At 38.1% G+C, this 22,164-nt stretch overlaps 1 protein-coding gene and 1 pseudogene across 1 annotated transcript; one reads left to right on the forward strand and one right to left on the reverse strand.

Annotated features, from left to right (window-relative positions):
* The first annotated feature begins 43 nt into the window (after positions 1 to 43).
* On the forward strand, positions 44 to 13,460 carry LOC145496579 (sphingosine-1-phosphate phosphatase 2-like). Its single transcript, XM_081476286.1, has 13 exons — positions 44 to 149; positions 340 to 425; positions 2,457 to 2,551; positions 3,784 to 3,859; positions 5,785 to 5,852; positions 6,225 to 6,269; positions 6,413 to 6,492; positions 7,515 to 7,664; positions 8,258 to 8,343; positions 8,654 to 8,750; positions 8,880 to 8,933; positions 9,591 to 9,763; positions 10,249 to 13,460. The coding sequence occupies exons 1-13, from the start codon at positions 44 to 46 to the stop codon at positions 10,405 to 10,407; spliced, it is 1,275 nt and encodes a 424-aa protein (XP_081332412.1). The 3' UTR covers positions 10,408 to 13,460.
* A 5,177-nt stretch (positions 13,461 to 18,637) lies between these two features.
* On the reverse strand, positions 18,638 to 21,061 carry LOC145496974 (uncharacterized; annotated as a pseudogene).
* Positions 21,062 to 22,164: the final 1,103 nt, after the last annotated feature.

Raw genomic sequence — 22,164 nt, forward strand, 5'->3', positions numbered from 1 at the left:
CGAAAACCGCTGATCGTCCTTTCGCCGGTTGTCTTCTGTCAATATGGCCGACGATAGCAGTTCTTTGTTTTGTGATGACGATGAAACATGTGTGAAAAATGTTAGTGAATCTGAAGATGACGGCGAAACTTATGTTTCAGCACCAATAGGTTAGTTCATGCTAACTTTTTCCGGTGGTTTCTGTGTTCTGTGGGGTCTTTTTGGCGTGATTTCCATTGCTGTCGTCCCGCCCGCTTTTGCGATGTTGGTGTACTTTTGTACGGGCTCACCGCCAAGTTTTCCCCATTCAATAGGTGATCTTTTGATTTATGGTTTTATTACTCTTTAATTCAACTATAGACAAGCTTGGACCTGTTGGAAGATGGCTTCGACATCGTCTTCTCAGCTCTATACTGATTGGAACCCCGCCTCTGGTTGCTCTTCAGGTAAATTTTTGCCTTTTTAATTTGCAGCGCACAGATATTGTAAACCATCCGGCTTTTTACTTTCCTGGCTTCGCCATATGTTTCATGAGCATTTCTTTCCTCTTTTTGAGTTAATACCGCTTTCCTTCGCTGTATTTAGGGGATATGGGTTCGATATCGATGCGATTTATTTTTTGGGCGCCGTATAGCGTGTGAACGTAACGGGTACGTGTTTTGATTTGATTTTTAATGGTCATTCGATTTCGCAATCGATAAAACAAATTCAATTTCGAGGCACAATTTGATATATTTAGGAAGCCGGGGGTGATGACAAGCGGAGCAAAGTACAAATTCTTTTGTTTAGTTTATTTTTTTTCTACGTGAGATGAATTTAGCAAAGTGGGTCTAAAACATATAGAATGCGAATGTGGAACGTTCTCGAAGAATTAATTAACTGATACGCTAAAATTGACTGCCTTCTGTCGCACAAGAAAAAATCATGTGTTATCCTCGAGGAATCAAAGGGCAGAAAATTTCCACTGATATTTTATTTCATTTCTTGATGTTGGTAGTTTTACGTTGCAAACAGCTTGACGCACGCAGTTCTAAAGATAAATATTTTTTTTCTTCTTCTTCTATTTTTGATCAGAAGCGATTGATAAACCGTGGTCAATTTACAATAATTGTGTTGTGCCTTGTATGTTTCTGCTAAGTTGCCTGTTGTGTGATGGAGAAGATTTTTAGCTATTTAAAAACTCAACACGTCCCTCGCCAGACTTGCATGCATAACAGCTGACAAATTATTGTTTATATTTTTGATATTGGTTTCTTTATCAAAGCTTATCCCACAGTTTTTAAAATGATATGTTTTTTGTTGTGTTCTTTTAATTTTCCATGGTAGTTATATGTTTACTCTCTTTAGTTATACACCCCAAAATTGAAACATTTCTACTTTGAAATAATATGTATGTTCATATTTTTCATGAACTTCGTGAAATGTGGTCTTCGGAAATGGGTACATGCAATGTATTTGAAGTCAGTGACATTGTTATTGACAGTTTGGTGATTTTAGTATAACGGACTGACAGTTTACTGATGGGTACTGCAAATACTAATTAACAAAATGTTGAAACAGGTGTGTATGCTGAAAAGTGAAAATATTATGCCAAAATTGATCGTAAGATCACCTTCCTTCTACCTTTATTTTTTATTTATTTTTTTTAAACAACAAGGGAGTCTCTAATTTGTTTGTCCTATTCAATACTATCAATATGTTTTGGATGAGTTTTGTTGGTAAAGGTTACCTTGGCAAAAAAACCGTATCTGAAAAACATTTCTGTAGTAATCCAGAGCTCAGGATAAGGAATTTTCAAGCAGGATTTGATCTGAATACTTCATCCAAAAGATATCTGTAATTTATTTTAGAACCAAAAAAAAAAAACAAAAATTAGAAATCTTGAAGACAGTCTGACTTACAATTTAGCAAACTTCCTTATGTATAATCCCTTACGCCAAATGTGTGAACAAGATTCTAATGCAAAGTCTGTCAGGAATAATCAGTAACAACTCAGGCATAGATTTTGCAACATAACAAATTATAAGGTAACTAATGAGCTCAGATAGAGTTTCTTAGTATTTAAGTTACTGAGCAGAATATTCATGAACAGAGCTTACACTGTAACCTTTACTCTATTTTGGCCTAGGAACTTATACAGGAGTAGAATAGGCAATATATTGCCACAATGCCCCCCCTCGTATGCAGAAAACACTAGTTTATGAGAAGAATTTATCTGAAATTTCCACTTTTTAAAACACCAATTTTTTCATTCCCCTCTAGTTTCCAATATAGCAGAATTATTCTGATACTTTCTTGCAGGAATTAATTTATTATTTTAATTTGTGATCTTTGAAAGACTATGTTTTAGTAAGACTATTTTGTACTTTTCAGTTTTCAGTTTCAAGGTTTGATTCTTTGATTCTGTATGCCTCTTGTTAGATTTTATACAGCACAGTTTCTCACCAATTTTTTGATGTCTATTTTTGCCTTAACAGCGAAGACGTACCCCGCTATGGACAAAGATAATGAAGATAAACAGCTTTTTTGGCACAGAAGACTTTTATATAATCATGGGTGTTTTTATACTTTGGTAGGTAAACCTTATTTTATCATTAGGTAGAATGTTCAGGGAATTGCATGCACCAGGCAGTGATCTATGCCATCCTGAAAAAATCAAAATCCAGGAGAACGTCCATTCTGCCTCTTACTAAACCAATAAAGCATATTATATATTGATGAGTTCTGCTAATTCAACCACTTAAATGCATCAGACGTCATGAAAAATGTCCCAAAACTGGCCAAAATAAGTGTGAAATCCAGTGATTTACTGACCCATACTGGAGAACAGGAGATTCGGTCTGTACTCAGGTGACTCTCAGATAATCCAGGACTCTTGGCTTAAATGACTTGAATTGGTCAATTCATTTTTGCTATAGCTGGACAAAGCTCATGGCCTCATCGCAAGACTGTATGCTTTATCAAGTTACATATATACCAGGCTTACGTGTGTCGTTAGTTTGAACTCAGTGAATTTCTTGAACATTCAAAAGAAATACTGGTAGTCAACTTGCACCTCATGCATCGTCAAGGTTATATTTAGAAACCATTATGAATTTTTTAAGAACACGATCATGAGAAGTACATGTACAAGAAACACTTGGCTACATCTTGTACTTCTAGCTGTGCAGTTACTTCTCTCCTGTTCTTAAAAATTTCTGCATGCCTGTACATGTATAACTCAACAATGCACGTGTGCTCATGAACTACAGTATTCTAGTATTGCCATTTGCAAGGTACATAGCTTTTGCCTATGAATGCCTAGCCCTCGTGTTAGATCAATCAAATACAGGCTGTTGAGCTGTACTTAAATCGCATTCTTTACATAGATCTGGCAGCAGTTGTTCAAAGGCTGGACAACACTATCCACCAGATAGGTCATTATCCAGAGGATGCATGTTAAAAAAGGAACCACACTATCCACTGGAGAGTGATTTATCCGGTGGATACCATTATCCACCTTTTGAAAAACCCAGGCCTGTACTTTGCAAAATAAAATGAGCAGTTTTTGTTCAGTTTTGAACTTAAGTATCTTTGAGATCAAAAGGAATAAAATTTGCAGTGACAGTAATCAATCCTCACATGCTTTACTGTGTGTCTTTGTTGTTACTTTAAACACAGCATTTCCAAATATTTTAATTTTTAAGCTATGTCCTTCTACGCCAAGCAACCTAGTAGGTTGTTCAACTACAGGTATCTATCTGTACTAGTTTATCAGAATTGTGAAAGGTTCATATTACATGTATGTCATGTTTCTTTTGATAGGATTGTTGATGCCAAACTTGGGAGATTGTTATGCCTGCTGATGGGTGTCGGGTTTTACACTGCTGGATTCCTTAAGGTAATTATGCTACAATATTAGCAAGCCTGCAAATAATTTTTGTCTATAGGCAGGTCATTTGTCAAGACAAGGACAAGTTTTGACCTGACAAAAAGCCAGTCTGGTCAGACAAAAAAAATTGTTTGTGGTTAGAAATTAAAAAGAGACATTTGAGACATTTGATATTTCAGTGTAGACTCTTTGTCAAGATATTGGTTGCAAATTCAAATAGCTTAAAAGTCAACTGAGTGTAAAATCACTACTAGCACCAGCAAGGGGAACTTCACATTACGTCTGGTATTATTTTACCTGTTGAAAATTGACAAATTTACAAACGTTTATACCCCTAGTCACACAAGCGTTTCCAACGTAACAAGTTTACCACGACATCTAAGGAAAACGGGAAAAGCGATGAAAAAATCTCCCACGTGGACAGCTTGTCAGTATAAAACCTCACAATAACATTCATAGACTTGAAAATTGACTTTTTTTGAAAGCAAGTTTCCTCTGAAAGTTTTCAGGGTCAATTGAATGAAAAATTTGCGTAATTATTTAAAATGTGGAATTGGAGGTGTTCGTAACTATAAAGCGTGACTAATTTGTACATTCACGCTTTTCACAAAAACATGTCTGTGGTACGGAAACTATATTTCAACCACACTGACAGACGTAAAAAAAACTATAAAGAGTTAAAAATTAAACTGATTTTTGATAATACAGACTAGAAAAACATTTGGTTACGTTTTAGAGGTTTTAAAGTTTTTGAAAGTGATTGCATTCAGATAAAGGAAACGTGAGAATTTGGGCCCTGTATTCAATTTCCATCATATTTTAATGGGGTCAATGTATTACGACTGAAAATTAATTCCACAACATTTGGTGGTAACAAACAATGAGTAATTACGTAAGACCTCAGTTTTAAGTAGTTTTTCAGACGAACGTATTTCAGACTAAATGGGGCTTCACGATCTTTCACAATGCCACTGCAAAATGCATATTTAAATTAACAGGTAGGAATAGTGGTGCTGATATGATGTGTTTACAATTCGACATAACATTTGAGATGATGCACTGTGCGTGATAAAATTCTCAGAATTGGAATAAAAACAAATCCGATAACAAAGCTTTTTTGTGTAGTATTGTGTGGCAGTATAACAAAATAACTTGTACCATATTCGGCCACAAATTTTCAGTGAAAATATTTTTCACTTTAGCAGAAATGCCCGGTCAGAGTGTTTGACCAGGCTAAGCTTTTACCTGTCAAAACCTCAAATTTACCGGACAATTCTGCGATGACCGACTGTTATTTGCAGGCTTGTATTAGTATCACGGTCCACGTTGAAATCCAACTCTGTCCCTCATACCTGTGTAGTTTGTATTCCTCCCTCCCCTTGGGATCACATGGAAGGAGTTACTTGTGAGGACAGGTCCTGCTTGTAATTAAATAGTCATCATATATACAGTATTACAATATTTAATTTTGTTCTTTACTACATTGCAAGCTCAGTGAAGTTTGTGGTATTATCACTCTCCCTGTTTTAATCTGAAGTTTTGAAGCCAAAATGTTTATTTTTCATTTGCATCTACATTGTAGTACCAAATTTTTCTTCTTTAGGGAATAAAAATTTGATGTCTTTCATAAATGGTGATTTTGCCGAGCTAGTTGCAATTCAAAGGGAGCAGGCCTGCATTCATAGACATGTCTCACTCCAACATTTGGCACGTGCCTCTGATTAACCTGGTTGTACGATATCTTCTTTTTCCTCTGCTCCTAGAATCGTTATCCTTAACTTGTTAGGACTGGAACTGCAAATTTATGTTATGATCACTTAGTTTTCACTGGTATAATACATGTAACCCAAGTGGTTGAATAGAACTTATGAATGCTTCAATGAGTGTTTTCTTAAACAAATTTTCTTTAATAACGTAATATGTCAATATTACAGGACATCCTTTGCCTTCCTCGGCCATCGAACCCACCAATAGTTTCCCTGGAAAATGCTTCCCAAACTTGGTAGGTAAAAAGGAGACTGAAGACTGTTTCTTGAGCTATACATCTAGACCATAATGACCCCTCAGGCTCATCATCATCATTATCATTGCTTTTGTTTTAATATCATATTTAAAAAAAAATATTATTATCATTGTCATCATCATGCTCATCATCATCGTCAGTTGCCTCTTCTCAAGTATGCACATGTTTTCATGTATACATTGTAAGGCTGCATGATTCTGTGTTCTAGTTGGTGACTCCTTATCAGTCCCTCATTCAGTCTACAGTAAGCTGTTGCTACATGTACATTTGCAAGCACATTGCTTAAGTGGCATTTTCCTTTTAGCTATACTGTGATACTAATATTCTGTATGTATCTTGTCTTTTTCTCAGGGGTCTTCCTAGTCACCATGCAGTTTTGGGTGTACTTATTCCCTGGTATGTGTTATGAATTAATATTGCTTAGTATGGATATACTTTCTTTACATGTAGAGTGAATAAATGTTCATTTGTGTTTTGTCCATTCATGTGTTAAATAATTGGAACTGTTGTTGATTGTTTTTCTTCTCTTTGAATTGCAGGTATATTTGGTTTTACTCTTACATACACTTTTCTATGCCTCAGTGGGGATTTACAGTGCTCTTTGTATTTATTGTAACTTGTAAGTACAACATGTATTTGGTGTTTTATGTTGTTTAATTTTGGAAGATAACTTTTAATTAGTGGATGTTTGACTACTCCTTTAAGGGCAGCACACACTAGGGGACATGTTGCATGGATGTAAAGGAGAGACAAGCCCCTTTGTGTGTAAGCATAGGGCAGGTGTTCACAGGGATGTTAAGCTAACTGGTGCTCAGGAAGGAGATATTGGTTCATCTCTTTGTTGGTAAAGTAGGGACTGTTTGCAAGAGCAGTGCACACGATGCAACAAGGAAAACTGAGGTCATTTTGTCCCTGCTTCATGATGCACAAATTCAAACCAACTGAATCTCATGTAACATGATTTTGTTGTCCCTGCAACAAAACTCCTTTGCAAAAATGGACAGGAAAGCTGTGACTGCAGCATGTGCCTGCTTCATGTCTCACAAGGTGTCCCGGCCCTTACATGTATGTGTGCCAACCTCTTTTTGTGCCTCTGAATGTCCCTTAGAATGTCTGCTTATGTTTCAAATAACTCTTTGTAGCTCTTCTAAAATTGCTTGACTGTCCTAGAGGCAGAATTTTTAGCTATTCTAAAAAGATCTTTATTTATTGTTAACTAACTAAATTATTGCCTTGAGGATAATTTCCCAAGTGCTCATTTCATAAAGTTGTGTTTTTCCAAGTCGAAAGTGTGTGACTACCCAATCAAGTACTACGATTATCAGTTGAGTAAGGCGGGACGAAAGTTTGGTCACCAAGTTTTAACGTAAAATCGTGTTGTTGTCACGGGCAACTTACCTCGTTTCCGTTGGTAACAATATCAACAGCCGTTGGTCGCCTGTTGCGTCGCCTACAATTTCGCGCGCTTTCCTATCAATTGACGTCAAAGGCCGACAAGTTGCCAATGGATACGGAGCCAGTTGCTCGTGACAACAACACGATTTTTACGTTAAAACTTGGTGACCAAACTTTCGTCCGCCTTACTCAACTGATAATCGTAGTAAACTGTCCTACATGTATGCTCTCTTAATTTTTTCGCAGGGTCCGTCTCAGTGATGTTTAGTCGGCTGTATTTGGGTGTCCACAGTCCAGCAGATATCGTCGTTGGGGGAATTGTGGGATGTTTTATTCTGGCTTACTGGATAAAGATTGACTCCATCTTGGATAGATACATCAGCTTTGGGGATAATGGTGAGCCCTTGATTATTTCTAAAATTGTCTCAAACTACGTAGTTCATCAAGTTTTAACACTTTAAGGAAGTCATAATGGTGACAGTGTTTGAATATCTACTCTTATCCATAATGAGTATAGATTTTTGTATGAGATTTATATAATTTGAATTGAATCCTAAACACCAAGCTAAAGTTATCAAGAATACTCCACTGCAAGTCTTTCACGCATTCACGTTGTCACAACTTGATTTCAGGATGAGATCACAAACAAACTGAGATTGACCCTTGTCTTTGAAAAAAATTACTTGTAACCAACCCTTTTTGTTAGCTACCAAAGGGGCAGATTGACCTGAATGTTCACATAAATACTGCAATATCTGTATTACATGAAGATTACTGGTAATACAACTGTGTCTCGTGGACCAAGTGATTTGTAAAGGTCTATAAGGAGGGGTCCAACTGTACATTGTTTGAGAATTTTAGTCAGTAGTGCATACATTAGTTAGCTCTCAGGTGCATTGTCCTCTGTTTGGCAAGTACTAGTCTAAACAGTAAAAAAAGTTAATATTGGTCTTGACAAGTTTTTTTTTTTTTTTCATTCCCACTAACAGTTGTTCTTCAAGCCATTGTTTATTCCTTGTTATTGCTGTTTGTTCACCCTCGCCCAGAGCCCCGCACAAAGTCGCTGGTTGAAACAGTATGTATGAAACTGAGTAATAACTATGTATTAACTAACCGAGAGTTACGTCTTTACAGGAAAATTCAAACCGAGACCTTACCGTATTGGCAGAGCAATAGCGAGGTCAATATGGAAGGACTGAGGTTGGAGATTAAATTCCCATAAAGACTGTCTGAATATTCAAAATTCGACATTCAAGCCATCTAATAACTTGTTATGCATGTTGTAGTCTGACAGTACCTGTTTAAATTTGTGAATGCAAAGCAATGAACAAGTTAAGCAGTTTTTTGAGGGAAAATGGCAAAATACTTTTTCCTTTTATTCTCAGGTTTCAATGATCGCTGTCACGGTTGGTTTTGTAATCGGCAAAGCCACATCCCCAAGACAGTCGCCAATTTACAAAGCAGTCCTGGACCTTGATACGGGTATGTGTTTACCTTGTGTTTCCACTGAAATGTTTCGTGAACCACATACTAGGTTTTTAAGATACTGTGTAACTTTTGATACTATGAGATAATCATGCTCAATTTGTCGCTGTTTTGTTTATTATGTAGATGACGTTTCCTATTTCACCTTGATTTGGGTTTCTACTCTGCGTCTGTTACTTGGTAGGTGTAGATGTTGTGGTTCAATATCACCCATTAGAAAAACAGTTATTTTGCACTGCACTTGAAAAAAATCATTTTGTTTGTGACTCACAAAAATGCCCTTTCAATGTTCTTGACTACTTTATTAGTACAGGTAATCATACGGTTTCGAGTTCAATTTGAAATTAATTTGCACGAGTGAGTTTTTCAAAAAGCTGAAATTGCACGAGCCACTTCGGCGAGTGTAATTTCAGCTTTTTGAAAAACTCACAAATGCAAATTAATTCCAAATTGAACGAGAAAAACCGTATGATTACCTATTAATAATATAAACATGAAAAAATTCGCGTGGAGGAAGTGCCGGAAGATCTTTCTTGAAGCCATTTTTTCTCATTTGAGAAAACTTTTTTCAAAGTTTCAGCCCAAAATTTTCGTCATCATTTTACGTGATATCATTTTCTTAGAAAAGTTCCTATTGTCTTTCAGTCAATCGTAATCCAGAATTTTGATGTGTAATTTGCACTGGGTTACACTTTTTGCACTGATGGTACACTTTTTGCACTGATGTTACACTTGAACTGCACTGCTCTTAGCCAATCAGAATCGAGTAATTTTTTCATGTGTATTATTATAATGATAATAAGTATAGTATCATTGCAATGTCCTTTTTTCTTCAAGGGTATGCACTCGTGTTGCTCACCAGGCTGCTCTGTAAAATTGTGTTCAGAAGTTTGTTGAAAAACCTTTTCCGAGTGATGGACCTGGAGTGCTTTGAGATCAAGAAGGTTAATTACGACTCAAGTACCAGATTGTACAGTCCTTCCTTCAAACTCCCTCCGGTGTTTTACAAGGTAAGAATTCTGCAGCAGTGGAGAAATTTTAATGGCATTTATCAAATGAGGAGAGTTTTTGATGTAATATCTTGTATTTCATATGTATTGCATGGCCAGCCATGCTCAGAGTTTTTCTGTCATCATTGTTTTGTGGTTTTTCGGTTTTTCAGTTGTAAACATTTGAAATCACAAATAAAACAATTGGCTTTGTTGATAAAAAAAATTTCAGTTAAGATTTCTTACATGTTAGTTTGCAAAACTTAGGTGTCATCAAATATTACCCCTCTTAAATCACAAAATTGCAATGTAGGTAAATGTTACATTAAAAAAAAAGTACTAGGCAAGGGTACTGTATTTAATTTTATTTTATTTATGTAGTTTTATTTCAGTAGTGTTTTATTGAACACCCTGTACCACAAACCAATACTGTGTTGATCAATGTTAAAAAGGTGTTGATATTTTGTCTAAAAGAAAACTTCATACTTTACCTTTTTTTTACACAGGGAAAGAAACAAAGCAAGAAGTCACAGCCTGATTCTGAAGATGGTAACCCAAAGTGGAACATGGAATATGTCGTCAACTATGTGACATATCTGTGTGTTGGATGGGTGGCGATAAGTGGTGTTCCACTTCTGTGTCACAGTGTTGGGCTGGTATTGTAGGGCAGCATAGTACCAATATTGGCACTTTAACCACTAACAATATAGTGCTGTTTATAGCAATGCACTCGCGCTAATGTACTTGTAGTCACCAAGCAGCATTCTCCTGAGATGCTGAAATCCAATGTATGGGTGATTTTCATCAATTATTGTGTAGTATTCAGAGGTAATGTCAATTAACCAACATGTATGAGTTTATAGTGTAAGTAGTTTGTTTGGGGCCATACCTTAGTAGGATTTCAGCCTTAGCAAGATGAGCCAGCTTGTTCCCTTAATAACAATATATATAACCATGGCTCTATCACACCATAAGTGTAGTTCTAGTGGTTGTAGGGATATTTGAAACGTGCAGACAAGATATGTTAATTGACTTAAATATTGCAATAGACTAAAATTCAAGAGTCTTGCATTCCTTTCACTCCTTGCTTTTAAGTTAAGAGAAAAGAAGATCTGCGGAAATTTTGCACAATCATTTTCCATTCAGGTCTGCTGACGGACCGTTGTGCAACAATGTTGTGATGCGCATTGATCCAAAGCGGCAAATTTAGGCCAAAAATTGAAGATCTTGTGGAAGGCGAGTGCATGAATTAAATTGTCAACAATACAGCTGTTCAGGTTCAAAGTATTAATACAAATACAACAGCATTCTTCGTAAGTACAAGTACAAACACTGAGTGAAGTCCAAATTGACTCCTTGATGACAGCTACAGAGAAACAAAATAATTTCTTCTGTCTTCTTTTCTCCATTTAAGCAAACTCTGTTCTAACCCAGAGTTAAAACCATGAAAGAGACATCACATTGTTAATGTTAATTTGAAATAAGTTATTTTAAGTACCTTGATTGGAGTTTTCGTTTAGATTTACATTTTATTTTGCTAGTAACATGTGCAGTATACACAGTAAAAAACACATATTTGTCAGTAAACAGTGGATAATATGACCTCAAATAATTTAGACATGGGCAGCGCATTTATGAATTGAAGATACGTGTACATGGAAGAAAAATAGCTGAAAACTATTGAGAGAGAATTATAAAAGATTTAAAACGCAATCGTGTATGCACCGGTATGTTGGAAGATTTCCCTGATAGAAATTTGTTATTTGTATACTCGGGTTTTCTGGGGCGTGTAGAAACGCAGAAATACAAAAGTAACCTTACATACAGTTGAAGGAGCTTAGTCACAGCATTTTGGGTTATTTAGGCCACGTACAAAATTGTCATTAAATTGAAGGAAACTGAAAATAGTAGTTTAGTAAGATAGAGAAACAACAAAGAGATACCAGTAAACCATAAAGGAACATGGATGGTTAAGGATAAAGAAGATTATCACGGATTACAAACAATGAAGTTGAAAAACTTAGGCTTGACTTTTCAAGATGCGAAAACGGTGACATAGCTCCTTTTAGCTGAAACCTTTTTTCACAGGTCACAGGTTGTTCTGTTCGCTTTTCGAGTTAGTTTTGTTATGCAGCACCTTTGGATCTGCTGTAGTTGTCTAGCATTTCTATTTGCCCTATGTACACTGTATATAAGTTTAATTCGGTTCAATTGACATTTAGTAGTTATTAATTTTGCCAAATATGTTGGGCGGTTCGGAAACCAGTGAATTATAAAGAAATTCCAAATATTTATTTGTTTCGATTTTCATCCTTAATCGCAATTGTTCATCAAGTTTAGCGACGGAAAATAACGGAATTTTTAAAAGTATTTTTTTTTTTTGGCATAGATGTTAGAAAGTCCGCTATGAATTGGTTAGTTTAATGCTTTTCGTGGTTTCGAATGGATTTCGAGGAGGCGAATAAGAAGGGGAAAAATCCCTCAAATTGCCTATTCAATGAATCGTCACATTTGAATTTAAGATACTTGGTTGGTTTTCGTTTTTGTGCAACGAGGTTGAAAATGGTAACAGGTCGGATAATGGAACATGGAATTTTTCAGAGATAAGATAAAAATTTATTGTAGGTTTGAAAATTTTTATAATATTATTGATCGTATCAAATTAGTGTTATTTGTTTACAATTTTCCACGCATTTGTTTATAGTCCTCGGAAATTTCAAGACAACAGTTCTCGTATTTAACTATACTTCGATTTAATCGTTCATTGAAGAATCCCACTACGGAGCAGGTGTCGGGTTATTTGTCGTCGGAATACTCGACGATTCTCCGTATATTATTCTCCAATCACAACATCGAACGCACGGTCACGAATTCTTCGTTGCTTAGAAACATCGTTGAAAATTCTGACCGAAAATGACTGGTAGGTAATAGTCCATATTCGTATTCTCGGTATTGGACTGGAACTAGCTTGCAATGGAGGCTCATGCGGGGAATATCATTAAAAAGAGATTTACGTCATTTACATTTGAAAAGACTCCCCGCATTAGCCTCAGTTGCAAACTAGTTCCAGTCCAATACCGGGAATACGACTATGGTCTATTCTGATTCCTAATTCGGTTTTAACAGAAACGAAACATCATCAACGAAAGAACTCGAAAATTTCAGGAAAATGTTCTGCCTGTAAAGGGATTCTTCACGACTGGCTTTGCAATTCATTGTCGTCTTTTTTTGCTTCGGGTACAGTTTCCTTCTAAGCTGTTGTTTGGGTCATTGGCAGCGTTTTGTGAAGGCCCCAATAATGGACTTAAGGGAATTTCGTCAGTTTAAGCTTACGTAAAATCAATTGATTTAAAATGTTAGAACCGCAATATTAAAATGCTATTTACTGTCATTGATTGCAGGAACAAGTATTTAATTTGTTTGGGCGCAATAACGTTTAAATATTTTCACATGTTCTTTAGCAGGAGGTGCAAGTGCCAACTATGAGCTATCTACGAAAATCACACGAACGGTTTCCGACATGTCAAAAACAAACACGAGCACATACGAAGATTGTGACGTCATCACGATGCGTTACGTTACTTAGCAACTCCTTTCAAAAGCCGGGATTCTGCGCATAAAACTCAGGTGCTTGTTCCTCCCGAGTGACATGTGAGCTTAAAATTGTTATCATGTAAGATGAGGGACGTTGGAAATTGAAAATAAAATACTCCCATTACTGTCAGTGTGGCTCTGTTCTTGGTTGTTAAAAAAATGCACAATTTTGTTTGAACGCTTCGAGGAAATGACCTCGATAAGAACATGGTATGAATTTGTGAAAGAAATTTTTGCCTGAAATCTTCCGTGTCGTTGGCTTAGTGAGTAACACACAATTTATTTTCTCGGCAATAATAATAATAATAATAATAAAAATAAACAAAGAAAAAGGAGTGTTTATTGTGACAAAAACTAGAGCTAAGCTTTACAAAATGCTATAATATTTACATAATTTGATGTCTGTTAAACCTGTAAAACATGTTTCCGTATCTAATCATGATATCATGGTTACTACAACTATTATACTCTAATCACCCTGAAACGATTATAAAATATTTTGTAACTAATCTTAATAAACACAAACACAGCATCAGGGGCGGGCATCTCGTTTATTGATGCAGGATACAGCGAGCGTTACATCATCATAAAGAAAATACAGCAGTGAATAAACAGAAAAATTAAAAAGCAAAGTTGAAAGAGATGCCTTCGAGTGGCTCTTGCATAACTTACAAATTCTTAAATAGCCTACTAGCCCCTTAGGGATTCACGCCTAAAATACTTCTACAGTCAACATGAACCATACATAGTGAACATACTCCAGTGTAATTAGAGAAACGTTACAAAATATATTTATACTCTAATCACCCTGAAACGATTATAAAATATTTTGTAACTAATCTTAATAAACACAAACACAGCATCAGGGGCGGGCATCTCGTTTATTGATGCCCGCTTTCGAAAATAAAGAAAGAGAACAAAGGAATCTAAGTGTGCAAACTTCAAGAAACTGAAAGTAAAGATTCTAACTTATCGTAATATAGCCGTAGCTGACCGTCCTTGGCTCGATCAGTCTCCCATCTGCCGTGACATAAAGAGTGTAGATTGCTGATGCCTGCTCCTTAGCGGCCCCTGTTCTTAAGCTATGTAGATCAAACAAGTGTATAAGATATCCTAGTTCCGCAAACGCATGCCAAGTCTAAAACTTTATTTTACTACGAATTTTTTGAGAGCAAAATTTGCTCTATCTTTGAAGAAGATAAATTCATAAAATTAAAACTAAAAATTAAATATAATAAACATCTGTTTTGCTCTCACATGTATAAATTCTGACAAATGCATCGCAAAAACTAACGTCACAACAACGAAGGCTAGCTAACTCGTTGACGCGGAGAAAAGCCGATTAGGCAGTCACGCAAATTGCAGCTAAGCGATGATTAGAGGGATTAGCCTTGGGGCGCTCAAACCCATTATATATCCTCAAAATCATCTCGGAAGTAACAGCGCCCCCCTTTTTATGGGAACAGGTTTTGCAAGCTCAATTTTAGCCGCCTCGAGAACACTTCTATCACAAGTGAAATCACAAATCGGAAAGCCATACCGATGGTGTGCCCAATTTATGCCATAACAGACAGACTCAAGTGTGGAGTAGAGGGAACTCTGCTGCAGCAAAATACTCCAAATAAGGAGCAAATGACGTCTCATCAGACGGCAAACAAGCGACTTCCTCAAAGCGCGAAGACCATTCTCTAAATGTTTGAAAGTCACTTGAATAACGCTCTGTTGTTTGAAGGGGCCTTTGCTTTAGAGGAACGCAAGGGAAGACCTTCCTTTGAGTTGCGAAGCCGTCTGGATCTCTTGAGTGGGCAACCTTTGAAGTAAACACACATCCACTTTGTAGACTTGAAAGATAACAAAAGAAATGTGAGAACAATTAGAAAAAACAAAAAAGCAACAACACGCAGATCAGAACATAAGGAAGGCCCAGAGGCCTAAATCTTGCATTCAGCACACTATATACTGGCAGTCCTGCACAAAAACGGCATGGCTCAACGGCCTTAAACAGTGTGATCACCTAAGATCAACACGTGATAAAGGGGCAGTCCCGCAGAAAGATGACATGGTCCAACGGCCTAAAACAGTGCAATCACTTAAGATCAACACATGATAAACGGGCAGTCCCGTACAAAAATGACATGGCCCAATGGCCTAAAACAGTGCAATCACCTAAGATCAACACATGATAAACGGGCAGTCCCGCACAAAGATGACATGGCCCAACGGCCTAAAACAGCGTAATCGTGACCGCGCGGCATGACTTCTCCATAGACAGGTTCTACTGGATACTGTACTGTACAGCCCCGACAAGCAACTAAAATTCTCCGAGCCAAAAGGGAACTGTTATTTGCCCCATGGAGATAAACATCTTTACCGTTCTCAACGAAGAGAAAATCAATAACAAAAGATCTGAAACCCCACCTACGATCCACCAAAAAAGACCAAAAGGGATCTGAAAGGCCAATAAAGAGTAACCAGTTCTATTGACAAAAACATATGTGGCGGATGACATTTTTAACCAACGAAACAGGTGGCACCAGCCAACAGGTTTCTCCTACCCAACTAAATGCTAGGGAATATTCGAATAGAAACTGGGAAAACTTGAATTTTTTTTTTTTTTTTAACTGGGAAAGTAATCAATTGAACAGGGACCCCAATAAGAGGTTACTTCATGAAAATAGCTATCTTTAACTGACCAGTCATCAATCGACGATCTTGCATAAGTAATCAGCCGAACAAGGTATCAACTCAGCCTCGATTTTGATATTACTTTCTTTGGCGGTATCAAATATATCACCGGCGAGTTGAAGCGAACACAGTTTCATACTACCAGAATCGACGATCAAAGGTACAGTTTGGTTGTCAGTAAACCATTTAACAGAGAACCCTGAAAGAAGAAGTGCAAACTTTTCAAAGCAAAACAAACACAGTGGAGTTCTCTCCACGTGGTACTCGATCTGGTATTCGTCTACGTAGAATCTCAGTTTTTGCGCGAAAACAGGCATGTTACCAATGGCAATGAAAGCAGCCAATCCAGTAGAGCTAACATCCGAGTATACAATACGAGATAGTCTGCGAGCAACGTCTGCAAAACACTGGAATTGAGATAAGAAACATTATTCTTCCAGAACTCTAACTGTATGGAAACTGACAACGGGTTAACCACAGCAGGAGCACGCGCGCACTCGACCACTGAACCTGTGGCCAGAAGATCAGAAATAGCCTGCTCGACAAATCACTATACTGGACTGGATGGCTGAGTGATTATTAGAAAACTGAGCTGAGGGTAGAATGTAAATAAAGAGAATCTGATACCCAACAAAAATAGTAACGCGAATAAAGGAAGAAGCACTTATATGATTTCAAAACTCTACATTAACCTTAAGGTTGCCTTTAACTTAAATATAATGCGTTCCGTCCTGATAATCAGTCTTTTATTCATTCAGTCAGTCATCAGGGCTAATACAATCGTTAACCCTCGAACTAATGCCTCCATCGTGGCACAAGGGGGATGAAACCCCCTCCTTGGGTTTTCGTTCTATTAAGGCACAGAAAATAAATTTACATTCATTAAATAGAAAGCCCTGAGCTTGCTCTATAAAATGACATAATTTTTGGCTGTGAAATAGCATAACCTCATTTGATCCGCCATCTTGGATCCGTCATCTTGGATTTTACTATTTTCTTAAAAAAGTCAAAAAATAATCTAGAATACTTATGAAGCCAGAATGCTTATGAAATGTACAATTTGGTAAAATTCAGCAAAATGATGAACAAAGCTGAAAAAAAAATACACAAGTATGTCGAAAAAGTTGATTTTTGTCCAAACCTATACGAAGTTTGTGGTTGTCATGACAAAGTCAAAAGTAATGGACGCAGTTGACATATCCAAAATTTACGCGAACGATAAATGAACAGCTACAGAAATTTTTCAGCCCCTTAGAGTAAATTGTCTTTCCAAGACTTCCGAAAAACCTTGAATCACATGGTTCAACAAAATTATCAATAAGTTCAACTGGTTCAAAGTCTCCCAATCATTTGATTATATTGAATAAATTATATACTCATCTTATCCCATTCTCTTCAATGCAGCTTGGTATTTGCCATAAGTATGTATTTTTACTGCTTGGAGGGGCTGCAGCGGCTCCTCTAAAACGGCTTGGGCAGGAAGATGGATTTGCTCAGAGGCTTCTTTGGCCGCAGCTGAAACACTTGTCTGCTAGTTGAGGCTGACGTCCACGAAAGGACTGCATGCGGAAAAAACAAAAAGGCTGATTAGAAGAAAAATAATTGCCAGTGGACAGACCATAAGGAGATGGAGCTTCACTGGATGTAGAGCGGGTAGCTGTAGAGTTGGCCAGCTAGACGCATTTTTCCGCTTTTTCTCCCGGATCTTAGCTAGCGCTCGTCTTTCGGCTGATCAGAACTTTTTCCTCTTCCTCTGAATCTTCGGCGAGTTCGTCCGACTCGTACTTGCACTGCTACCCAAACAGCGGGGTTCTTGTCCACGGAACGAAATAGCTTGGCTGTTGAAAGGTTTCCTTTTGAGATGGTCTTAACGGTCCCGTCTGTTGCATCAAGCAGAGAGTTGCTAGACTCGTATTGTACTTTAGAATTAAAAGAACTCGAAGCCTTGGATACCGTTTTCAGTTAGCCTCTACAGTTGAGACTGAGTGGCAGCTTGTTTCTTGTCGAGATCGCGTTTGAATGCAGCGAACCTCTGATCAAACGTAACGTCCAAAAGACGAGGAAACAATGTTCGTGAAGCAGTCTTATGAACAGGATCTCCCTCAGTGAAGGATTGCGCGATCGAAGCGGGAACGCTCGCTGATTCAGTATCCGACGACATAACAGCAAAAGCAAAGTTGAAAGAGATGCCTTCGAGTGGCTCTTGCATAACTTACAAATTCTTAAATAGCCTACTAGCCCCTTAGGGATTCACGCCTAAAATACTTCTACAGTTAACATGAACCATACATAGTGAACATACTCCAGTGTAATTAGAGAAACGTTACAAAATATATATACTAATACTACTATCATCATCATAACATTAATAATAATAATAATAATAATAATAATAAAAGAAAAAGGAGTGTTTATTGTGACAAAAACTAGAGCTAAGCTTTACAAAATGCTATAATATTTACATAATTTGATGTCTGTTAAACCTGTAAAACATGTTTCCGTATCTAATCATGATATCATGGTTACTACAACTAATACTAATACTACTATCATCATCATAACATTAATTAACATATTCCATACAAATTGGTATATACGAGGTAAAAGTAAGTAAAAGAAATAAACTATTAAAACCTATTTCAACAGTGTTTACATAATGGCTCCCTCCTGGGTTTCAACGTCAATATCAATGTTCTTAAAGTCACAAAAGGCTTTCCTTCTAGCTCTTGGACCTCTTAGGCAGATTAGTGCGGATCTTAGTAAAGCGAAGGATGTCCTTGCTCTTATACAGGAGGTTTTAGCATAATGTTCTCCTTTCTTGATGGAGATCAGTTGCGTCAGTCTGGAATGGTATTGCAAGCACTCGTTTCCCATGCCGCCTGTTGACGTGAAAATAAGGGGTGTAAAAGTTCCTTGTTCGATATCCAAAACCCTCCTCGCGTAAAGGCGCTTCTTCTCGTTGTCATGATTGCGGTATATCTGTTGGAGCTCTAGGTCCCTATACGAATCAGCATTAGGGTGACAAACCTTCACGTCAAAGAATGCTGATCGTTGGTTCTCCCAGAACCCGCGCGCATGAATATCTAATCTCGAATCTGGAGCTCGATTAGAACCTCTTCCCAGCTGTTCACCCGAGATGTCTTGCAGGACAGGCTCAATCTCAACATCGGTACAAACCATATTTAGGAGTTCGGCTTCTAAGTCCCTCAGCTCATTGTGACGTTGGGTAACGAACCCACCTCTCTTGCATATCATTGCGTGGTCCACTGTAAAAGCATCACCGCATACACAGGTGGAGGGGATATCATCAACCGGCCAATCGTAGCGCAGTTTGATTGCATCGCGGAACTCTCTCTTAAATAGATTGAAACCCATTTCACGAAGGGGGAGTACCGTCAGCCAAACAGATGACCCTTTTTCCGCAGCAAGGTCAAGTGCCCGTTGGACTTTCTGTGGGGCTACCCCTCTGATATGCTCTGCCCTGTCTTGGAGCACCGTTGCTCTCTCCCTCCTCATTGCCTGTTGTAGTGGCTTGACCAAAGAATCATCCGGCATCTGATGGGATTGAGCCACGATCTGTTGGACCAGCGGGATGGTAACTTTGACGGAGGAGGATTGCTCAAGATTTGCGTCAAGACACGGGTTTGTCATACCAAGCCCCCCTAGACGGACTGGCAGTGCTAGAATGTCCCTGTCCAGCCGAGTGCACCTATGCTCCGTAATTGCAGGGATGAGCACCTTAGATATGGCATTCTCCAAAGGCTCCAATAATTCTTGAATATCAGGCAAAGTTCTCAAAAAATAGGTCCATCGGTGCTTGAGGCCAAAGGTGTAAGCAGCATAACACGCTTGAGGCTGAGAAAGAGCAAACTCTGCCAGCTTGGTAATCTCGCTGACCCAGTTGGTCACCTTCTCGCTAACGTATTCCTCTAGATATTCCCGTGAACCTATCACCGCACCCAGATGTTTTTGTCCCTCTACCGTCACATTGACAGTCGTGTCCTTGAACACTTCTTTCACGCTTGCCTCTTTATCTGGCTTTGAGATAATCCAACATTTCTTGGGGTTGGGAAAATAGCCAAAGACTGGGCCAAGGCTGTTGAGGACATCCCACCATTTCTTGATTTCCAGTGCAGAGCCAGCTCCACAGGCATCGTCAGCAAACCAGCACTGTTTAGTACTGGACGCCGCCTGCAGGCTTGTGATCAGCGGCTGCACACTTAAGGCGAGAGGGCCATAGCAAGTGGGTCACCCTCTGTTGTTCCTTCAGCTGACATGATGTCTTTGCCGCCGGTAATAAACAAGCGTGCCGACTTCCTGTAAGTATTGATGGCACATGCTGCAATTATAGGGCAGAGAACCCGGATATTATGCAGTGAAGTTGCTCTGTTAAGTGCATTGAATGCATTAGAAGCATCGATGAGCAGTACCGCGTCCGTGTCATCTTCTTCAAATATGGCATGCATAGCATGTATAGCAGCCTCGCTGCCGGACTTTTGACCTGCGCATAGCTGGAGTGAACCACTCGCCTCAACCACGTCTCCCTTAGAACGTTCATTACACACTTTCCAATAATCCTTCGTGTCACCTCGCCGACCCCTATAGGCCTCACTGCACCTTCACCTTTATCCAGGGGAATCAATCGGCTTGCCACCAGTGGCTCTATGGTTGCAGGGTCGATATAAGTTGTACATAGAGTCCTTGTCATTGTGGCTATCGCCTCGCATAATTTTGTAGACGACTGTTTAAAGGATTTGCAAGCCGTCATTCTTCTAGAACCATTAGCGTCAACCCCGCATGGTCCCCCTGATCCCTTTGTTCTTAACGTAGCCTCCCTTATCATCTCACCATTTATCACTGAGTACACCGATTCAGGGATATCATCATTAATCGGCCCGAAGAGAAGTGAGCCCAACGTTGTTGGTTGTGGATTTGGATGTTTCTCTTTCAACTGGCCCATGACGTCATCCGTTAGCTCCAGCACGCCCCCTGTTGATGCTTCGCTAAGGAAACGCAGCGCTGAATTGATTTGTCCTTCGAGCACAAGCTTAGCAAATATCTTGGATTTTTCCGGTTGATCAAATGTCTTAAGCTTTCCAATACGCCCCTGAAGCATTATGATAATAATAATAATAATAATAATAATAATAATAATAGTAATAATAATCTTTATTACCGTGTCTAAAATGTTTAGCTGAGGTGAAGCGTCCCCTCTACTAATTGTGGACACCTACCTAAAAAAAACTACAACTATTACAATAATAAGAAAAATTTATGTGATAAAAAAGCTATATACATGATTATTATTAAAATTCACAAAGGCGGCAATTGCATCCTTCATGTTACTTTAACATGTCCTAGACTATAGTACTCCGACTTTATCAAAAGTTCAATAACGTCAAAATTAACAAAAACGCAACGGCGGGACTCTATATATGTCAACAGTAACATACTGTGAGTCACTTAATTTTCGCGTCATGTTATGTTCGCGACACTTGTTGACGCTCGCAATACCAGACTTAAAAATTCGCTACGACGGTTAATTAACGTGAATCAAAGTGTTCTAATCAAAATGGGGGGGTTAGGTGCACTTTAAGAGGAAGAAGTGAAATTTTATTCTGTCGACAGAAGCTTTAAACGTTTAGAAGTAGGATGCGAGATAAATTCAAACTCAACAGTGCGCGAATTCGTTCAAGTATCCATGTTTTATATATATGTTACTGTAAGGTCCGAGCAAATCATTATTCAGCCATATCAGTACTCAGCTGGGGAGAGGCATTGTTCAATTATGGAGGGGAGAGCATCGAAGTTTTGCAGGCCTGGGGTTTTTCAGGTTATGGAGGTTTTTTGTTGTTGTTGTTGTTGAAGATTTACAATTGTTTGTCAGAAAGCGGACAAGGGACGTGATTTCTATCCACCTTGTTCTTATGTGAAGATACGTATAAAAGATTTAACAAGAATTTACAATGGGAATATAATTGTTTTGGGCTGGCGATCGAACTGATTTAGTCATCCAGTAAGCAATATTGTTACAAGTGCCACTTAACTTTTTGGGGGTGTCACTTTCAGTTTCATGTTATTATGTTCTGTTATATCTTGTGTTTCTCATCTCATAACAGGTTGTTCGAGCGAGTCTCAGAAAA

This window comes from Orbicella franksi, chromosome 9, assembly GCF_964199315.1.
Source record: "Orbicella franksi chromosome 9, jaOrbFran1.1, whole genome shotgun sequence".
NCBI lineage: Eukaryota > Metazoa > Cnidaria > Anthozoa > Scleractinia > Merulinidae > Orbicella > Orbicella franksi.